Source organism: Mobula birostris, chromosome 9, assembly GCF_030028105.1.
Source record: "Mobula birostris isolate sMobBir1 chromosome 9, sMobBir1.hap1, whole genome shotgun sequence".
Taxonomy (NCBI): domain Eukaryota; kingdom Metazoa; phylum Chordata; class Chondrichthyes; order Myliobatiformes; family Myliobatidae; genus Mobula; species Mobula birostris.
The window spans coordinates 1,644,468-1,666,280 of NC_092378.1; the positions used below are offsets into that span (position 1 = coordinate 1,644,468).

The following is a 21,813-nucleotide window of genomic DNA, read 5'->3' on the forward strand; positions in this document are numbered from 1 at the left end:
CTGGCGAGTCAGTATCTTGGCAAAAATTATACCATGAAGACAAAAGAACACTCCAAGCAACTCCGGGAAAAGACTCTTGAAAAGCACAAGGCAGGAGATGGATACAAGGACATTTCCAAGTCACTGAATATCCTTTGGAATACAGTTAAGAATCATCAAGAAATGGAAAGAATATAGCACAGCTGTAAATTTGCCTAGAGCCAACAGTGACCATACAAGAAGGGAACTAGTGAGGGAGGCCACCAAGAGACCTATGATAACTCTGGAGGAGTTACAAGCTTCAGTGGCTCAGATGGGAGAGACCGCACATGCAACAACAGTTGCCTGGGTGCTTCACCAGTCACAGCCTTATGGGAGAGTGGTAAAGAGAAAGCCACCGTTGAAAAAATCTCACATGAAAACTCGGCTAGAGTTTTCCAGAAAGCATGTGGCAGATGCTGAAGTCAGTTGGAAGGTGGTTCTGTGGTCTGATGAAACCAAAACTGTGTTTTTTGGCTATCAGACTAAACACTGCACATCATCAAAAACTTACCAACACTACCGTGAAGCATGGTAGTGACTGTATTATGCTGTGAAGATGCTTCACTGCAGCAGGCCCTGGAAGGCTTGTGAAGGTAGAGGGTAAAATGAATGCAGCCAAATACAGGGAAATCCTGGAGGAAAACTGGATGCAGTCTCCAAGAGAACTGCAACTTGGCAGAAAATTTAGCTACACAGGAATGGCTCAAAAACAACAAAGTTAACGTCCTGAAGTGGCCAAGTCAGAGTCCAGACCTGACTTGGCCTGGATACTGACAAGTCAGAATACTGACTTGAAGGGGGTGAGTAATTATGCAATCAATTATTTTGTGTTTAATGATTGTAATAAATTTAGACCAATCTGCAGAAATTTGTTTTCACTTTGACACAAAAGAGTCTTTTCTGCTGATCAGTGTCAAAAAAGCCAAATTAAATCCACTGTGATTCAATATTGTAAATCGATAAAACATGAAGACTTCCAAGGGGAGGTGGTGAATACTTTTTATAGGCACTATATGGTTTGAATGAAAATTAAACTTAATTTGAACTGATTTGAAGATTCCAAATGTTTCTGCATCCGCCTGCTGCCTAATCCCAGTGTAAAGTTCCAGTCTGGGGTACATTTCCATTCTCTGTACCTTTGCCTCAACACACATCACCCTCTCACCTCCACCAGCCCTCTCCCCCCCCCCCCCTTTACACAGGATGGACCATAAGGTCAATAAGACATAAGAGTAAAATTAGGCCATTTGGTGCATTGAGTCTGCTCTGCCATTCTACCATGGCTCATTTATTATCCCCCTCGACTCCATTCTCCTGCCTTCTCCCTGTAACGTTTGACACCCTGTTTAATCAAAAACCCATCAACCTCCACTTTAAATATACCCAGTGACTTGGCCTCCACAGCTGACAGTGGCAAACTCCTCCTTATCTCTATTCTCAACACACGTCCCTGTATTCTAAGGCTGTGCTCTCAGGCCCTAGACTTACCCACTATAGGAATTATCCAGTCTACCATCCACTCGATCTAGGCCTTTTGATATTCAAAAGGATGGGTGGGAGCTCTGCTAAGCAGATCTTTTGAGCACTCGGCTAATTGGCCAAGGCCATTCAGTTTACCGCTGATGACAAAAACTTTGATTTGGTCAGGAAGCCTACCCTTGTAAATCAGGCATATTGGGATTCCTGGCTCCTCAGAATGCAGCTCACACAACCCACACTCCAAGCCCAAGACAGTGAAGCTCACAACCCCTCCTCAAACTCCAAGAGCATTTGATGGCTCTGGGCCTGCACTCATTGGAGTTTAGAAGAATGAGGAGATCTCATTGAAATCTATTGAATATTGAAAGGCCGAGATAAAGTGGATGTGGAGAGGATGTTTCCATTAGTGGGCGAGTCTAGGACCAGAAGACACAGCCTTAGAATAGAGAGATGTCCATTTAGAACCGAGATGAGGAGGAACTTCTTTAGCCAGAGGGTGGTGTATCTGTAGAATTCATTGCCACAGATGGCTGTGGAGGCCAGGTCAATGGATATATTTAAAGAGCAGAGTGATAGGGTCTTGATTAATAAGGGTGTCAAAGGTTACCAGGAGAAGCCAGGAGAGCAGGGTTGAGAGGGAAAGTAAAGCAGCCATGACGGAATGGTGGAGCAGATATAATCGGCTGAATAGCCTAATTCTGCTCCTACGTCTTATCCAGACAGTAGAGTTGATTCCAGCCACGCTCCCTCCCCGCATTTCAAGCCCCAGACAGGGCAGCTCAGCCAGCATCTTTTCCCCCAAATCAAGAAGCAAGACCCAACAGTCACCACACTGCCATTGAACAGATAAAGACAGATTACCTGTATCCCTGAGAGAGCTCGTCAATGTGCTTGTTTGTCACGGCTGGTTTTCCATTCCTCACAATGATGTACGGTCTAAACACGTTAATCAGAAATTCTCCATCAAAAAAGGAACTCAACCAATGACCGTATTCAGTACAAAGATAGCAAACGGTCAGTTCCACACCATCTCAGAACCAATCATAAACATGTGAGGATATTTTCAACTTTCAAATTTTCAACTTAATTACAAACGCTATTTATCTCCTTGTTACAGCAAATTTTACATAACTGCTGGTCAATAAATCACATCCATAATATGTACTGGACAGCTTAACATAACCAAAATAGCACTCTACTAACCCAACCTAACCACATAAACTGGACTGACATCGCAGGGAGGGCTGCAAAGTAAGTATCTGTACTAAAGGAACACAGAACATTACAGCACAGTGCAGACCCTTTGGTCCATGATGTTGTGCTGACCTTTTAACCTACTCTGTAAGATCAATCTAACACTTTCCTCCTGCATAGCCCTCCATTTTTCTATCATCCACTCGTCTATCTGAATGCCCCTAATGTATCTGCCTCCACCACTATCCCCAACTGCATATTCCACGCCCCCACCACTCTCTGTGTAAAAAACCTGCCACCGCCATCCCCCTATACCTTGCTGCAGCCGTCTTAAAATTATGCCATTTCAGCTCTGGGGAAAAAGTCTCTGCTGTCCTCAAATGTCATTTAGTAGCAATAAACTATCAAATGGTGAGTAACAAGGGGGAGCCACGTTGAGAGAGACAGAGCATTGATTGACCAAGTCACTGCTAGAGCAGCAAAACTGAAGCATTACTGCACTGTTTGCTCATTATACGCTGTGTCGTATGACATAGGCGACCATGGTCTTCCCATGACCATGATTATTCTTTGCGAATTTTTCTACAGAAGTGGTTTGCCTTTTTCTGGGCAGCGTCATTACAAGATAGGTGACCCCAGCCGCTTCAGAGATCGTCTGCCTGATGTCAGCGGTCGCATAACCAGGACTTGTGATATGTACGGGCTGCTCATACAAATACCCACCACCTGCTCCCATGACTTCATGTGACCCTGATCGGGGGCTAAGCAGATGCTACACCTTGTCCAAGGGTGACCTGCAGGATAGCGGAGGGAAGGAGCACCTCACACCTCCTTTGCTAGAGACCCCGCCACCCATACGGTATAATGTAATACTATTAAAAGCAGCTGCCTACCATCAGAGGTGCTGTTCCTGTCACCTCATTATATGTAAGGAGGATGTGAAGGCTTTGTGGAGGAGGTAGAAGAGGCTCACCAGGATGCTGCCTGAATTAGTGGGTGTGTGCTACAAGGAGAGGTTGGACACTTGTGAGTTAATGACTCTGGAGTGTTGGCGACCTGAAAGAAGTTTATAAAATTATAAGAGGCATACAGAGTGTGGAAATGCCAAATAACGGAGACCATAGGTTTAAGGTGAGAGAAAGAACATTTAAAGATTTGTAATTATTTTTGAACACAGAATGACAGTTCCTGGAACACGTTCCCAGGAGAGGTGGTGGAAGCAGATTCGATAAAAAGGCATTTAGATCTGCACATGGATATGGAGGGAAGGGAGGGATGTGGATTATGTGCAGGCAGCTGGGATGAGCTAAATCTGGCATCATGGCTGGCACGGACATGTTGGGCCGAAGGGCCCGCCCCTGGGATGTGCGTCCAAAATGCAGATTACTTTCTGCGGGAGAATCTAGAGCGACTTAGCAACTGTTCTAAACCAAAAGCCTCACTCTGTCCCTCTTGGCCTCTAATTTTCTAGTGATGCAAGTCACTGGAGATATTCAGCAGATCGGGTTGTATTTGCAGAGAGGAACGGAGTTAACTCTTCAGGCTGAAGAACTTACATTTGATAAACAGAGATCAAACTGAACATTAGCTTTGTTTCTCTCTCCAGAGATGCTGTCTGACCTGTTGAGTATTTCCAACATTCCTGTTTTGAATTCCATTGGTCCTGGTCTGGCTCTGAGTCAGATGTTTGAATGTACACAACATTATTAAATTTACACAACAGCATTGCCATTGAAAAATATTAAAAAGATCATTTTGTAATATAATATTGTAATGATTAAGGTTATGGATGACTGCACGCTGTGCAATTTTACATCAAATGCAGAATGTAAACACAAGGAGAACAGTGAAATCCACCGCCTTGTCTGCATCAACAGTGTGTGTCACTGAAAAGGCTCAGATCTGTAAAGTCAATGAAGGTGAGACTTGGTGAACAGCTTCAGATCTTGCTCCTTGCAGCATTCAGTGGGGAGCATGGACTCCGGTGTTCTCCATCACCATTGCCAAGAGGAACCCACAAGCACAAAGGCTGGTATGTGACATCTGACCATCAGCAAACTGTCTGTTCATACAGTCAGCTCTAGTGAAGGGTAGAAGGTAAATACTAGGTAGCTATACAAAATAAAGTACACACACTTGTCAGACATTTAATGAGCACTTCTTTAAAAGTTAAGCACTGTATCAGAACAATACTTTGAAATCCTACAGGACAGCTTGGATAGAATTTTCGATAAGCCCTCTTGAATAATACCAGAGAGAGATGAGCATTTTTCCAGCAGTGAAGTGAACCAACAACTGGGGAAGGAAGAGGTTTTAACTAGTTCACCTTTTTAAAATGGAGACATCCTACCCAGATGTACCACGCCTTGGCGTGGCAACTACTCATGTCACAGACCACAACAAACTGTGGAAAGTTATGGACACAGCTCAGCACATCGTGGAAACTAACCTTCTCTCTTGTCTACACTTCTTACTGCCTTGGTAAAGCAGCCAGCATAATCAAAGACGTCATGCATCTCGGATAGTCTCTCCTCTTACCCTCCCATCAGACAGAAGATGGAAAACACTGAAAGCATGTACCACCAGACTCAAGGACAGCTTCTATCCTGCTGTTATAACACTATTCAATGGTTTCCTGGTACGATAAGATGGCACTTTCGACCTCACAATCTACCTCATTATGGCCTTGAATCTTATTGTCTATCTGCACTGCACTTTCTATGTAGCTGCTACCCTTTATTCCGCATTCTGTATTTGTTTTATTGTTGAGTGCCCCTTATCCAAAATGCTTGGGGCTGGAAGTGTTTTAAATTTTGGAATATATAATGAGGTAGTTTAGGATCCCCATCATTTCTGACTCTGAGTTTATGTGCTACTGGTAAGCAGTCTTTTTTTTACCCTTGTTCATCACACATAAGTACTTAACAGTAAAAATTATTGCATATAATGAAAATACAAAGTGTGCAGGGTAACAACAGCAGTACAGCAGCATCGGGAGAGGACCTGAATCAGCTGTTGAACAACAACGGCAGGTTTTCTGCCTCCACTTGCGATGCCGTGTTTTGATTAAAAATTTACAGTCTTTTGCTGTATTATTGTATTTTACTTTTTTTAAAGGTTTTATGTAAGGTATAAAATCAAAAGATTGAACTGAATTACAAGTAAATGTAATGTAATGTAAACTGAAAAAAATCAACAATTTATTTTTAACAGAATACATTTTATAGTCAAACAGGGGATATCAAACTCAGATATCACGCAAAAATAATATGTTTTGTAATTACCAAAAAAAAATGATCTTCACTTACAACAGAAGATAACTGCAGCACCAAATATGACAACTACATCAGGTCTGAGAAACTCGAGGGAGAGAGTACGTCATTGTGAGGAGGAACCTGGAAGTGGGTGCTCTCGGGGTGAGGAGACACTGTGCTGGATGACATTTACAGTGTTGTCTGCCTCATTAGCATGGGTTTTTTGCTGTGGCAATCTTTCTTTGATTTTATAAACTGACATGATTTCTTGCTCTGTTATGAATGCATGCTGCTCTAACCCTTCAACAAGTCCATTATACTTTCACCATGTCGTCTACGGGCAACTTTTCTACTGTGTTCGCAACATCATCTTCACCATCGTGATCACCATGATTCAGAACCATTTCAGCTATTTCACCATCAGTCACTGAATGAACAACTGCAGCCTCATGTTCAATACCCACTTCCTCCAGCTTACTGACAGACTCTGAAGGTATTCCTTTTGCATATGGAAGGAGTTCTGACATCCTCTTTTTCTCATTTGACAACAGTACATAACCCTTCAAACTCATCACTTTGTTCCTGTGAAGGTATGTGAGGTCACTTCTCAGAACTGACCGTGGCGCAAAGACCTGTGCATAACCTCCCAGCACCTCGTGGAATTTTCCATTTGTGACACCGTGTCAGTGCTCAAAAAAAATTATCTGTATGAATGGTATGCAAATGCAAGACAACTTTTGCACCCTAACTTGGTGCATGCGACAAAAATAAACTAGTTATTATGTGCAGTTCCGGTCACTAATTAATTTTCAATACACGGGGTTTGGGGTTCAGGGAAAGATGACTTCTGTTGGTCTGAATGAGTTGTGGAAACCTTGAAGACCAATTCAGTTTATTGAGGTGGTGAATCGCTACTGTTGCAGGTGCTAACGGGACCATTTCGCAAACTGCAGAGTATGAGAACACAAACAGGCAATTCAGCCCCATTCACTGCCGCTGGAGTTCACAAACCACAAAAGCCATCTTACCTCACCTAATCAGCAGATCTTTCATTCTGGTATACTTGTGTATTGTGTTCCATTCTGGTTGCCTCATTATAGGAAGGACGCAGAAGCTTTAAAGGAGGAGCAGAGGAGATTTACCAGGAAGCTGCCTGGATTAGCGAGCATGTCTGATGAGGGTAGGCTGAGTGAGCTCAGGCTTTTCTCTTTGGAGTGAAGGAGGATGAAAGGTGACTTGATAGAGGTGTACAAGACAATGAACCGCATAGATAGAGTGGATAGCCAGAGACTTTCTCCCAGGGTGAAAATGGATAATACAAGGGAGCAGAGTTCAAGGTGATTGGAGGAAAGTATAGGAGGGATTTCAGTGGTAAGTTTTTTTTTACGCAAAGAAAGGTGGGTGTATGAAATGCCCTGTCAGGGGTGGTGGTAGAGGCAGATACATTAGGGACATTTACGAAACTCTTAGATAGGCACATTGATGATAGAAAAATAGAGGGCTATGTGTGAGGAAAGGGTCAGATTGATTTTACAGTATGTTAAAAGGTCAACACAACATCGTGGGCTGAAGGGCCTGTAACGTTCTATGTTCATACGCCAGTAAATCACTGCATTGCTGACCACCCCGCCTTTAGCTGCCTGGCCCCAATCTACGGAATTCTCTTCCTAGTCTTCCATGTCTCACTCTCCTTCCCTTCCTCAGCAGCTGGAGATATTGGAAAGTCTGCATTTGACTGGTAGGTACCTGCAAAGTCTGCCTCCGTCTGAGGAAATATACACACAGCGGTCCGTCAGGTTGGTAGAGATGGAGACAAACTCGTTGATGTAACCGGCTCGTCGCATCAGCCGGAATGTTTTCACCAGCTTCTGATGATTGCGTATTACACCCAGGATGTTACCTAATCAGATCAGCACAGGAAGAGGAATTACGTACCAATGTAGTGTTAAACTAAGTTCCTGAAACAGTCACACACAAGCTCACAGTAAAAGAGCAAAAATCTGCTGGAAAGACTCTGGAGTAGCGGAGGCTGACGGGACATCTGATAAGAGGTTTATTAGATTATGAGAGGCACAGAGAGAATCTTTTACCCAAAACTGAAATGTCTAAAACCAGAGGGCATGCAATTAAAGTGAGGGGGGTAGGAACAGAGATATGAGGGTCATTTTTTTTTTACCACAGGAATACACTATCTAGTGTGGTGGTAGAGGCAGAAGCATTAGACTTTGAAGAGACGTTTAGATAGGCAGATGAATGTGAGGAAAATGGAGGGATATGGGCATTCTGTACGCAGAAGAGATTAGTTTAGTTAGCCATTTGATTACTAATTTAATTGGAACGACAGAACATTGAGGGCCAAAGGATCTGTTCATGTGCTGTACTGTTCTCTGTTCTACGTAACTCAGCAGGCCAGGCGGCAGCTGTGGAGGGAAATTGAAAATTGATGTTTTATGTGGATATTCTTCATCTTTAAAGAAAAAGGCTATTTGGCCAATTGTGGTAGTGCCAGCTCTGTGCAAACTTTTTCAATTTAGATCCACATCCCATTTTTCACTTCCTAATAATGTGAATTATTTCTCTCCCAGCGCATATCCATTTGCCTTCAGAGAAAGTACAAGTTCAAGTTTATTCTCATCTGAACATATATACGTCTGCAACTTTCCCAGTAAATGCCACAAATGGTGAGGGGTGGGGGAGGCAGACCCCGGTGATTCTCTTGCAGTTTTTACTATCCCCTGTAGGTCCTGAGGTCTGATGCCCTGCAGCTTTCGAAGCACACAATGACGCAGCCAGACAGGAATCAGATAGGATTCTGATTCCTTTCTAAATCCGTGATCCAGATTTTAACAGCCCTGTGTTGTGAAACCCAGCAAAGCGTTTCAATGACTCTCTGGGTTCACGAATCATGAACCGGAGTTTGAGGCCTAATATCTGGGGTCCTGCCTATGGCGATTCTGGATCTCAAGGCCTGATATTCAGTGATCAGCACGTCATGGGATCTCTGCTGAGAAAGATTAGGACGTGAGGACAAATCGGAAGTCTGGAGGTCGAGGCCCAGTGGTCCAATCCGAATGTACTTCCTCCACCACGACCCTCTGCTTTCTGCAGGTAAGCCAATTCTGAATCCACCTGGCCAAACTTCCCTGGATCCCATGCCTTCTGACTTTCTGAATAAGCCTACTGTGTGGAACCTTGTCAAATGCCTTACTAAAATCCATACAGATCACATCCACTGCACTACCCTCAACTATATGCCTAGTCACTTCCTCAAAGAGCACTATCAAGCTTGTTAGACACAATCTGCCCTTCACAAAGCCATGCTGACTGTCCCTGATCAGACCATGATTCTTTAAATGCCCACAGATCCTATCTCTAAGAATCTTTTCCAACAGCTTTCCCACCACAGACGTAAGGCTCACTGGTCTATAATTACCCAGACTATCCCTACTACCTTTTTTGAACAAGGGAACAACATTCGCCTCCCTCCAATCCTCCAGTACCATTCCCGCGGACAACGAGGACATAAAGATCCCAGCCAGAGGCTCAGCAATCTCTTCCCTCGCCTCGTGGAGCAGCCTGGGGAATATTCCGTCAGGCCCCGGGGACTTATCCGTCCTAATGTATTTTAACAACTCCCAACACCTCCTCTCCCTTAATATCAACATGCTCCAGAACATCAACCTCACTCATATTGTCCTCACCATCATCAAGTTCCCTCTCATTGGTGAATACCGAAGAGACGTATTCAGTGAGGACCTCGCTCACTTCCACAACCTCCAGGCACATCTTCCCACCTTCATCTCTAATCGGTCCTACCTTCACTCCTGTCATCCTTTTGTTCTTCACATAATTGAAGAATGCTTTGGAGTTTTCCTTTACCCTACTTGCCAAGGCCTTCTCATGTCCCCTTCTTGCTCTCCTCAGCCCCTTCTTAAGCTCCTTTCTTGCTACCCTATAATCCTCAATAAACCCATCTGATCCTTGCTTCCTGAACCTCATGTATGCTGCCTTCTTCCACCTCACTTGTCACCCATGGTTCCTTCACCCTACCATTCTTTATCTTCCTCACTGGGACAAATTTATCCCTAACATCCTGCAAGAGATCTCTAAGCATTGACCACATGTCCATAGTACATTTCCCTGCAAAAACATCATCCCAATTCACACCTGCAAGTTCTAGCCTTATAGCCTCATAATTTTCCCTTCCCCAGTTAAAAATTTTCCTGTCCTCTCTGATTCTATCCTTTTCCATGATAATGCTAAAGGCCAGGGAGCGGTGGTCACTGTCCCCCACATGCTCACCCACTGAGAGATCTGTGACCTGACCCGGTTCGTTACCTAATACTAGATCTAGTATGGCATTCCCCCTCGTCAGCCTCCACATACTGTGACCGGAATCTGTCCTGGACACACTTAACAAACTCTGCCCCATCTAAACCATTGGAACTAATCAGATGCCAATCAATATTAGGGAAGTTAAAGTCACCCATGATAACAACCCTGTTATTTTTGCACCTTTCCAAAATCTGCCTCCCAATCTGCTCCTCGTTATCTCTGCTGCTACCAGGGGGCCTACAGAATACCCCCAGTAGAGTAACTGCTCCCTTCCTGTTCCTGACTTCCACCCATACTGACTCAAAAGAGGATTCTGCTACATTACCCACCCTTTCTGTAGCTGTAATAGTATCCCTGACCAGTAATGCCACCCCTCCTCCCCTTTTTCCGCCCTCTCTATCCCTTTTAAAGCACTGAAATCCAGGAATATTGAGAATCCATTCCTGCCCTGGCGCCAGCCAAGTCTCTGTCATGGCCACTACATCATAATTCCACGTATGTATCCAAGCTCTCAGTTCATCACCTTTGATCCTCAATGAATGAACGATACAGAGAGACGTACAGGAACAGAGAAGCTTGGGATGCATGTTTGTATGCACAGATTGTATGGACAGCCGAGAGGTGAGAATGACTGATACCAGGGCATCACTTTCAGGTGACTGGAGGAAAGTATAGGGTGCATGTTGTTGGTAAGTTAACTACACAGAGAATAGTGAGTGCAAGGAACATACTTCCAGGAGTGGGGGGGGGGGGGAAGAAGAGGGATGGTGAAGGTGGATATATTAGGGACATTTAAGTAACTTTTAGATAGGCTCATGGGTGATTAAAAATAATAGAGTGCTATGTTTCAGAAAAGGTTAGATTGATCAAAGAGTAGGTTAAAGGGTTGGCATAACATTGTGGGCCCAAGTGTTATGCTATAGTGTTCTATATAACAGGCAGGATAGACAAAGGAGAGTTGGTGGATGTCCCTGAAACACTGAGTGTGTGTTTTCAGGCTCCTCAACGAGAAGAGGGCATTTCTGGGTGTCGGAGCGCCTTAGTGGTGGATGGCACTATTTTGAGGCGTTGCCTTTTGAGGGTGTCCTGGATACTGGGAGGCCGGCCCCCGTGATGGAGCTGGCTGAGCTTACAACTTTCTGCAGCTTTTTCTGATCCTGTGCAGTGGCCCCTCCACACCAGATGGTGATGGAACCAGTCAGAATCCTCTCCACGGTACACAGTAAAATGGATCAAAATGTAAGGGTATCTGTTATCCCTGCTCGGGCTGACAATTGAAATACTCTCCTAGCTGCCTTCTGTGTGCAGGGAGACTACCACCCCAGAGAACACTGAGACAGAGATATATGGACTAGAGTAGACTGCTCTGGAAATGCGTAACGTCAGAGACTCAGTGCAGATCTGCAGAGGTTTCACTCAGTCAGCTTGAAGCAAAGTTATCCCAGAGAGCATTTGCAGTTCACGTATCCCGGATCCTGGATCAGAGTCCCGATGAAGGGTCTCAGCCCAAAACATCAACTCTTTATTCCTCTCCATCGATGCTGTCAGACCTGCTGAGTTCCTGCCAAAGGGTTTTGGCCCAAAATGCCGACTGTGCTTTTTTCCATAGATGCTACCTGGCCTGCTGAGTTCCTCCAGCATTTTGTGTGTGTTGCTCTGGATTTCGAGCATCTACAGAAACTCCTGTGTTTAATATTCTTATTCTGTGTATAAGCAGAATTTTACTATTGTTCCTGTGTAGTTTGGGGCTGTGTACTATGACAGCTTGGTTCACCGTAAGATTCTTTTGTGTGTGTTTTCCTGGATCTGTCTATGTTCTATAACATAATGCATGTGCCTGTTTCACGGTACATTCAAAATTATGAGTAACAAAAACTGCTCAGGACATCACTTACCATTGAGAAACACAATGAAGACATTTGGATATGAAAGTTCCTCCCCACAAAGCAGATTGACATCTTCAACACCAAGATTGAAGGCCAGTTTAATAATAGGAGCATCCTCCATGTCTGTGGTGATGTGTGTCATCAGAGCCAAATTCTTCACCAAACCACAAGCCTGCAGTACGAGGACAGAAATTGCACCATTTAAAGATCATACAGCACGCAGGATGGAGTCCCAGGGGTTCAAAATTTGTTTCTAAGTTCAAAGTAAATACAAAGATACACCACAGAATCAACTAAAAGCTACATACAATTCAAAAAAAGTGTGCAAAAGACAACAATCTGCAGATATATAAAAAAATTAATAATAATAAATAAGTAATAACTATCAAGAGCATAAGTTGCAGAGTCCTTGAAAGCGAGTCCAAAGGTTATGGGAACAGTTCAGTGTCAGGGTGAGTGAAATGATCCCCTCTGGTTCAAGAGACTGACGGTTGAGGGGTATTAACTAGTGAACCTGGTGGTGAGGGTCCTGAGGCTCCTGTACCCCTTTCCTGATGGTTGAGGGGTATTAACTAGTGAACCTGGTGGTGAGGGTCCTGAGGCTCCTGTACCCCTTTCCTGATGGCAGCAGGGAGAACTAGACCATTTGGCCATCTCACATCCATTCTCCTGCCTTCTCCCCCTAACATCTGACACACTGACCAACTATAAACAAATCAACCTCCACTTTAAATATATCCAAAGAGTTGGAGAGCATGGTTTGGATGGTGGTGGTGGGCAGGGAGGGCTTGAAGATGGACATTGCCTGATGGGTGCTGAAGAGAAAGGCAGGCAAAAACATCAGAGGCTCGGAACTGAATGCCAGATTGCTGATGCTGGAATCTGGACTGCCGGTGGCCTGACCAATCTCCTCCAAAGCAAAAGAATACCATCCAATAGGTTATAAAAACCAGAATAAAGAATGTGGTAGGATCAGCAGCCAGAGTTCTAGATCACTGATCCAGAGACAAGTCAACTCCACGATGACATCTGAGAAACTTAATTCATGTTAGTAAGTGAAGATATCAGTGACCCTGAAACTGGTGGATTGCCGCAAAACACAGTGGTAATTAGAGCACAGGACAGGAGTGTACAGCACAGAGCAGGCCCTTTGGCCCACAACATTATGCTAACCCTTTAACCTACTCCACAATCAATCTAGTTCTCCCTTCCACATCGCACTCCATTTTCTCTATCAACCAAGAGCCTATCTGCTGGCTGGTGGCGTAGTGGCATCAGCACCAGACTTCGGAGCGAAGGCTCCTGAGTTCGAATCCAGCCAGCTCCCTTGCACGCTTTCCATCCGTGCTGGGTTGAGCGTCGAGCTAGCAACTCGGCCTCGTAAAAATAAGAAAGCCTGCTAAAAAAATGCCATCATGACGGCATCCCGATGACTCCACTCGGAGTTAAGGATTAAAAAAAAAGTGAGCCTATCTAAGTTTCTTAAATGTTCCTAATATATCGAACTCTACCAGCATCCCCTGGAGCGCGTTCCACGTACCTACAACTCACTGTGTAAAAAATCTACTTCAGATATCCTCCCTGTATATTCCTCCAATCACCTTAAAATTATGCCCCTTGTATTTGTCAGTTCCACTCTGGCTGTCCACTCCATCCATGCCTCTATCAAATCACTTTGCATCTTCCTTCATTGCAAAGATAAGACACATTTTCTAACCCAGGCAGCATCTCCTCTAAAGCTTCCATATCCTTCCTATAATGAAGTGACCATCCTTTCTAATAATATCCTTTCTACAATAAGGAGACCAGAACTGAACACAATAACTGGTTCATTATAGTCACACGTACCGGGGTCCAGTGAAAAGGGACGGATGGTAAAAAAGTAAAGATAGCATGCAGTCAGCCTGTCAGGAAGGGCAGGCAGGTGGTGGGACTTAGTTGCAGTCAACAGGCTAAGTATCAAAACATTAGGGATGCAGAATCAGAAAGGATTGCAAATACAGTACTCAAGGTATTGTATCTAAATGCACGTAGTATCAGGAAATAAGGTGGATGATCTTGTTGCACTATTACAGATTGTCAGGTATGATGCTGTGGCCATCACTGAATCGTGACTGAAGGATGGTTGTAGTTAGGAACTGAATGTCCAAGGTTACATGTTATATAGGAGGGATAGGAAGGTAGGCAGAGGGGGAGGCATGTCTGTGCTGGTAAAGAATAGAATCAAATCAGTAGAAAGATGTGAGATATGATCAGAAGCAGGCTTTTTCCACTGAGGCAAGGAGAGAAAAAAACCAGAGGACATGGGTTAAGGGTGAGGGGGGAAAAGTTTAAAGGGAACATTAGTTGGGGCTTCTTCACACAGAGAGTGGTGGGAGTATGGAATGAGCTGCCAGACAAGGTGGTAAACGCGGGTTCTTTTTTAACATTTAAGAATAAATTGGACAGATACATGGATGGGAGGTGTATGGAGGGATATGGTCCGTGTGCAGATCAGTGGGACTAGGCAGAAAATGGTTCGGCACAGCCAACAAGAGCCAAAAGGCCTGTTTCTGTGCTGTAGTTTTTCTATGGTTTCTATGTGAATCATTGTGAGTTGATTTAAGATACTGCAAGGGTAAAAGGACATTGATGGCAGTTATATACAGGCCTCCCAGAAGTGGCTGGGTGGTGGACTACAGATTAATACAGGATATAGAAAAGGCGAGTCAAAAGGGCAATGTTACAGTAGTCATGGAAGATTTTAACATGCAGGTCGATTGGGAAAATCAGGTTAGTAATGGATCTCAAGAGAGTGAGTTTGTTGAATGCCCAAGAGATAGTTTTTTCGAGCAGTTTATCATTGAGCCTACTAGGGGATCAGCTATACTGGATTGGGTGTTGTGTAATGAATTGGAGGTGATTAGGGAGCTGAAGGTAAAAGAACCTTAGGAACCAGTGATCACAATATGACTGAGTTCAACTTGAAATTTGTTAGGGAGAAAGTAAAGTCTGATGTAGCAGTGTTTCAGTGGAGTAAGGGAAGTTACAGTGATATGAGAGAGGAGTTGGCCAAAGTAAATTGGAAGGAGCTGCTGGCAGGGATGTCAGCAGAGCAGCAATGGTGTGTGTTTCTGGGAAAAATTAGGAAGGTGCAGGACATATGTATTCCAAAAATGAAGAAATGCTCAAATGGTAAAATAGTACATCCATGGCTGACAAGGGAAGTCAAAGCTATTGTAAAAGCAAAAGAAAGGGCATACAACAAAGCAAAATTAGTGGGAAGAGAGGAGTGGGAAGTTTTTAAAAACCTACAGAGAGCAACTTAAAAAGTCATTAGAAGGGAAAAGATGAAATATGAAAGCAAGCTAGCAAATAATATCAAAGTGGATATTAAAGATTTTTCAGGTATACTAAAAATAAAAGAGAAATAAAGCAGGAGAAATAATAACAGGGACAAGGAGATGGCTGATGAGCTATCTAACCAATCAGATGTCTCTCCAACACAGCGGGATGAGGTGATTCAAGGCTGGCTGAACTGGACAGCACATTTTATTTTTATACAGAAACCCTTTCTCTTGCCACCACTATTTCGGACAGGTTTTTAAGCTCTGGTAAAGGTAAGGAACTTGTGTTAAATCTCAAAGATTTTCATTTAATTTGTGTTAACAAATGTATTTAAAACAGTGCAAATTAAAGCATTAAGTGCACATCTCTGAATAATCTAATTGTGCTGAGTTATTCCGGGACAGTGCAGACACTTCTTTCCAACCAGGATTGGTACTTTCTGGCTTGCATAGATTTGGTTATTAACTGCTGAATGTGAAACCTGGCTCCTGTGAGCTTAACTTCAATGAGAATTAATCAATATGTGAACAGCCCAACGAGAGGAGGGGCCATGCTGGACCTGGTGTTGGGTAATGAGCCTGACCAGGTGACTGACCTTCCAGTGGGTGAACAGTTAGGGAACAGTGATCACAACTCCTTATCGTTCAGGATAGCTACACAAGGAAGGATAGGTAAGGTCATTGTGGGAGAGTTTTAAATTGGAGTAGGGCCAATTACGAGGGTATTAGGCAGGAACTAAGAAGTGTTAGTTGGGAACATCTTTTCTCTGACAAGTGCACATCAGACATGGAGGGTGTTTAAAGATCAATTGCACGGAGTACAGGAAAGGTATGCTCCTGTTAGGAGGAAGGACGGCGATGAAAAAATAAGAGAACCTTGGATGTCCAGAGAGGTGATGAATTTAGCCAAGAAGGAAAAGGAAAAGTATGTAACGCATCAGAAGTCAGGATCAAATTAAGCGCATGAGTGTAAAAAAGCCAGAAAAGAACTAAAGAAGGGAATTAGGAAAGCCAGGAGGGGCCATAAAAAGTCCTTGGCAAGTAGGATTAAGGTGAATCCCAAGGCTTTCTATACATATATCAAGAACAAGAGGATAACTAAGGAGAGGGTGGGACTACTCAAGAATAAAGGGAGGAACATTTGCTTGGATACAGAAATATGTGTAAGGGGGTTTCGATTTTTATGTTACTGCGGAGGCTAATTAAAATGGCGTCTTTGTTATGTTAATCTGGGGAATGCGGCTTTGTTGTGTTAAACGCTGAGAAAGTTTGCGCTAGCAGCTTGTTGTGGTTTAGAGGGTGATAAGAAATATGTTATTAACCAATTGGGATAGTTGTTATGGTCTTGGTGTATTTGAAGATACTGTATGCGCGGGGTTTTGGGGCAGAAGGCGGGAGAGCGAGACAGAGGATGGACCAGGGGCTGTGAGTCTGCTAACGGGGCCGGACCCCGAGCGGGACGTTCGGCGAGGAGACGGAGACGGACTCGTGTGGAGCGTCTGGTCGACCACCATTGTTGGTCCCAGGCGGCCGGTCGAGGTGGTCCGAGGGGGTCGCAGGGTGAAGAAGAAGGTCCTTGAGCTCCAACGGGTTTTGTGCACGAAGAGATTGAACTTTGATAAGTGTGGCGCCTTTTATATTTTATTCTCTTTTAGTTATATAGTTCCAGTAATATCTATAAACTGTAAATCATTTAATTGCATCTGATGTATTGTCTGTTATTTGGGCGGGGTGGGGTACCTCACACAGCATCCAAACAAACTATTACCCAGCTTGGCGGGGCCGAGGCTGTTTCCCTAGACGACAGCGAGCCGAGCGACCCTGAGAGTGGCCGGGGGGCTACATTGTGTGGGCTTTGTCTGGGATTGAGTCTGCTGGTATGCTGTGTGGGTGCCCTGTTTAAATCTGTAATGTGTGTCTCTGTGGGTTATTTGCTGGTGATTGCTGTATGCGTGGTGGCTGAGGTCTTTGTTCGAGTTCAGACTAGCATTGACGAGCTGGAGGTGGTACTCGGGGCTGCCCATGCGGTTGGGAGAGAGAGGAAAGAGTGGTCTAATTTGGAGGTAGAGTCTGCGAATAGATGTTCTAGCTCTGGCAGGCTCCGCCTGGCACTTGAGATAGTGTCCACCCCAAGAGGGGCGGAGACATGCGAGACGTGGGCAGAGCGGATCTCTCAGTTGTTAGATGAGTGGCAGTGCTCGGTTGAGGGAGAGCGACAGGGATTGGTTGAAAGTTTGAGTAGGCGAGCTGGTGACGGTGTTACATCTGTCAGGTTCACTTACACCGTAGTGACAGCTGTCAGTTATTTGAAAGAGGGGGGAAAGTTTTCAGTGTGTCTTCTCTGGCTAGGAGGGCGGCTAAATTGCTTGTAGTGCCAGGGGGATCATTTCAGGTGATCAGCCCCTCCCTCAGTTGTTCAGCTGATCAGAGAGGTGTCAGGAAACTTAGTGGAGGCCTGTTGGGGGAACGGCTTGGGGTCTCTGAGGAAGCACGTTCCCAGCAATGTACCGATGAACTTCAGAAAGAAAAAGACCCTATTCCTGAAGGCTTAGAGGGACCACGCCCCAGGGTGTCGCTATGGATAGAGGGAAGCAATGCTAAAGCCATCCTCGACCCCGGGGCACAGATCAAGTTGTTGTACAGTTCGTTTTACAACCGGTGTCTGAAGCATTTATCCTTGACAATCGCAAGGGCACCGGAGACTTTGGGTACTAGTGGCAGTAGTTATCCAGAAGACAATGATTGGTTAATGACCCTGGAGTTCATGGGAGGCATCTTCTGGGCACCCAGCGTGTCGAGTTGCTTCTGAGGACGTGTGTAGCAGCCTTGAGCCGGTACCGAACTTAAACGAGACCCGGCGGTGGTACGGCTTGGGGAAAGTAGCTGAGGGTGAGACCCTCTTAGTAGACGCTCCGAACCACCACGAGGGAGGGGAGTTGACCGCTGAAGACACCTCAGTGAGAGAGAGGTCGTGGCAAATGTACCCTAGCAGCGTGGAAGATGAAGGCAGCGTGTGTGGGGATGATGCGATGTGGCTTAATGTGCTGCATCTGAGGGGTGGATGTTGCCATATCCTGAGGAGTGCAGCTGCTGAGCTGAAGATGGCCTTTACTAGTTCCCTAGGATTCTTCCGATCCGAAAAGATGCCCAAGGGCATATCCAGAGCCCCTGCATCCTTCCCGCGGGACATGAGGAAGACCATGGGTGAAGTGAAGGTGTGTGGAGTTTGGACGTATGTGGATGACCGCCTAGAGCTTGGATTCGCCTGGGGTGACTATGAGGCGAGGCGAGTGGCTGAGTCCAGGCGACCGAAGCAAAGTGTCAAATGTAGAGGAGTTTTTGGCCGGAGGAGTTTGGTGCAATGTGGGGAAAATGACCCGACATACCAGTTGAACTTCCTGGTGTTGGGACAGACGGTGGTGGACCGGGGGATGGAAACCCAGGTCGTCAATCTGAATGAGACACAGGGAAGAGAGGGGATTTGCACCGCACTGCGGTCATGTACTGATGAATTAATCCAGCGAGAAGAAACAATGACCCACCTTCGAAGGGATCAGCAGAAACTCAAGACGTCCATTCAGAACAGATTGGAAGATTTACAAGTTGGGGAAGATCAAGGAAGTGTTCTGACTAAGGTCAACAGAAAACCGAGAGCCCAGGGAGGGGAGTTTGACTACACTCCTGAGGAGGTGAAGAAATGGAGGACAGATCTCGGAAAAGGGAGGCGGACGCTTGAAAGGAACCTGAAGGTGACTATCGCGTGTTTAAATGAAGTGGAAAAACTGAAAGTTGACCTGGAAGCCGCCCTCAGGAAGAAACAACCAGAGGCTGAACATCCTTTAACTGCTGCTTTTCAGGTCAGGGTGGAAGAAGCTGGTGGGGTAACTGCGTCCCAGATTGAGATGGCCATGAACCCTGAGTCAGGACGGCGGAGGCTGTGGCGAGAGTTGAAGGAGTCCCTGAAGAAGCTGATGTCTCGACTGCAGGAGGCTGAAGGGGTAGCCCCGGCTAAATGTTTCAGTTTGGAGAAACTCAAACAGCAGCTACCGATCGAGGGAATGAGGAGGGATACGGGTTCGAAGGATGATGTGCTGCACATGTGGTACATGCTGCCTTTCGCTAACTTCCCCGTGATTGAGGAAGAGACCTTTGGCCCTTCTCCCACTGAGTCAGGTGTAGTGGGGAGAGCTAGCGCAGTCTGAGTTACGGCAGGATCAGGAAGGAGGAGAGGCGGGGCCCCAGACACGGGACTGGGGGCTCTGAGCTGTAGTGGTGGCCTGAGTGAGAGAGGAGTTGGCAAGCAGGCCCGAGGTATCCCTAGTAGTGTCTGAGCCTTTTGGGTTTAGGTGAGGGGGTACGGAGGTCTCAGAGGGTTAAGAAGCTCCCAGATAGGTTGGCCTATTTAGCGCCCGTGGGACGGGAGTAAGGTCCACTGTTTGGGGAGCACTGTCACTGTGTGTATCTGTGTATGTGTGTGTTGTGTGTCTGTAGGACTGGGTGGCGAGTTATTTAGAAGTCATGAGGACATGACTTTATTTGGTGGGGGGAGAGTGTAAGGGGGTTTCGATTTTTATGTTACTGCGGAGGCTAATTAAAATGGCGTCTTTGTTATGTTAACCTGGGGAATGCGGCTTTGTTGTGTTAAACGCTGAGAAAGTTTGCGCTAGCAGCTTGTTGTGATTTAGAGGGTGATAAGAAATATGTTATTAACCAATTGGGATAGTTGTTATGGTTTTGGTGTATTTGAAGATACTGTATGCGCGGGGTTTTGGGGCAGAAGGCAGGAGAGCGAGACAGAGGATGGACCAGGTGCCGTGAGTCCGCTAACGGGGTCGGACCCCGAGCGGGACGTTTGGCGAGGAGACAGAGACGGACTTGTGTGGAGCGTCTGGTCGACCACCGTGGTTGGTCCCAGGCGGCCGGTCGAGGTGGTCCGAGGGGGTCACAGGGTGAAGAAGAAGGTCCTTGAGCTCCAACGGTTTTTGTGCACGAAGAGATTGAACTTTGTTAAGTGTGGCGCCTTTTATTTTCCTTTTATATTTTATTCTCTATTAATTATATAGTTCCAGTAATATCTATAAACTGTAAATCATTTAATTGCGTCTGGTGTAATGTCTGTTATTTGGGCGGGGTGGGGTACCTCACACAGCATCCACACAAACGAATTATCCAGTTTGGCAGGGCGAGGCTGTTTCCCTAGACGACAGCGAGCCAAGCGACCCTGAGGGTGGCCAGGGGGGCTAGATATGTGAGTGAGGTACTTAGTGAGTACTTTGCTTCAGTATTTACCAAGGAAAAGGATAGGGAGGTTGAGAAGTTAAGTGCTGAGTGTATAAATATGTTAGGGTGTTTAACAGGTCAAGGAGGGGGACGTATTGGGCATCCTAATGAGTCTAGAGGTGGATAAGTCCCCAGGGACTGATGGGATTTACCCCAGGAGTTATTGAAGGAGGCAGGAGACAAGATTGTTGGGCCCTTGACCAGTATATTCATGTCCTCTCTAGCCACAGTCCTGGAGGACTGGTGAGTGGCCAATGTTGAAGCAACTTGATTGAGTTTTTGACAGGTGATGAGAGAAATTGATGAGGATAGGGCAGTGGATGTTGCCTACATGAATTTTCTAAGGTGTTTGACAAAGTCCCTCGTGGGAGGCTAATCCAGAAGATTAAGATGCATGGGGTTCACAGTGAATTGGCTGTATCAATGTCCAATCATCGATATTTGTCTACAGTATTTTCAAAGATTGATAACCATTTGTAGTGATGTTTCCCTACATGTTAATCCAGCATAACTGATCATGAGACCATAGAAACAGAATTAGACCATTCGGCCCATCCAGTCACCTCTACCACTCCATCATGGATGTTCTTTATCCCTCTCAACTCCATTCTCCTGCCTTCTCCCCATAACCTTTGATACCTTTTAATATTTGATAGGTTTCATGCTGATCGCTGACAGCAAGGCTGTGACTCTCTGTGATAGTTCACCTCAGCACCTACCCTATAGCAATCACAGCAGCAGCAGCAACAGAATTTGCAAATCACACAATAAAATCCACTAACCTAGCGGCTGGAATAGTGCTTTAGAGCGCCATTGACTGGGGTTCAATTCCGGCGGCTGACTGTAAGGGATTTGCATGTTCCCCCTGTGACTGTGTGGGTTTCATCTGGGTGTTCCGGCAGCTGACCGTAAGGGATTTGTACGTTCCCCCTGTGACTGCGTGGGTTTCATTTGGGTGTTCCAGTTTCCTCCCACATTCCAAAGACATACAGGTTAGGGTCAGTGAACTGTGGACATGCTATGTTGGCATCAGAAGCA

The 21,813-nt window shown here is 45.4% G+C and overlaps 1 protein-coding gene across 1 annotated transcript in view; it reads right to left on the minus strand.

The window, feature by feature from the left end:
- Window positions 1–21,813, minus strand: part of polr3b (polymerase (RNA) III (DNA directed) polypeptide B) — a 146,605-nt gene that overhangs the window by 65,357 nt on the left and 59,435 nt on the right. Inside the window, exons 11-13 of the mRNA XM_072267353.1 lie at window positions 12,179–12,341; window positions 7,695–7,848; window positions 2,362–2,436 (exon numbers count right to left, since the gene is read on the minus strand). Of these exons, the coding sequence (XP_072123454.1) occupies window positions 2,362–2,436; window positions 7,695–7,848; window positions 12,179–12,341 (392 nt within the window). The remainder of the gene's footprint in view (window positions 1–2,361; window positions 2,437–7,694; window positions 7,849–12,178; window positions 12,342–21,813) is intronic.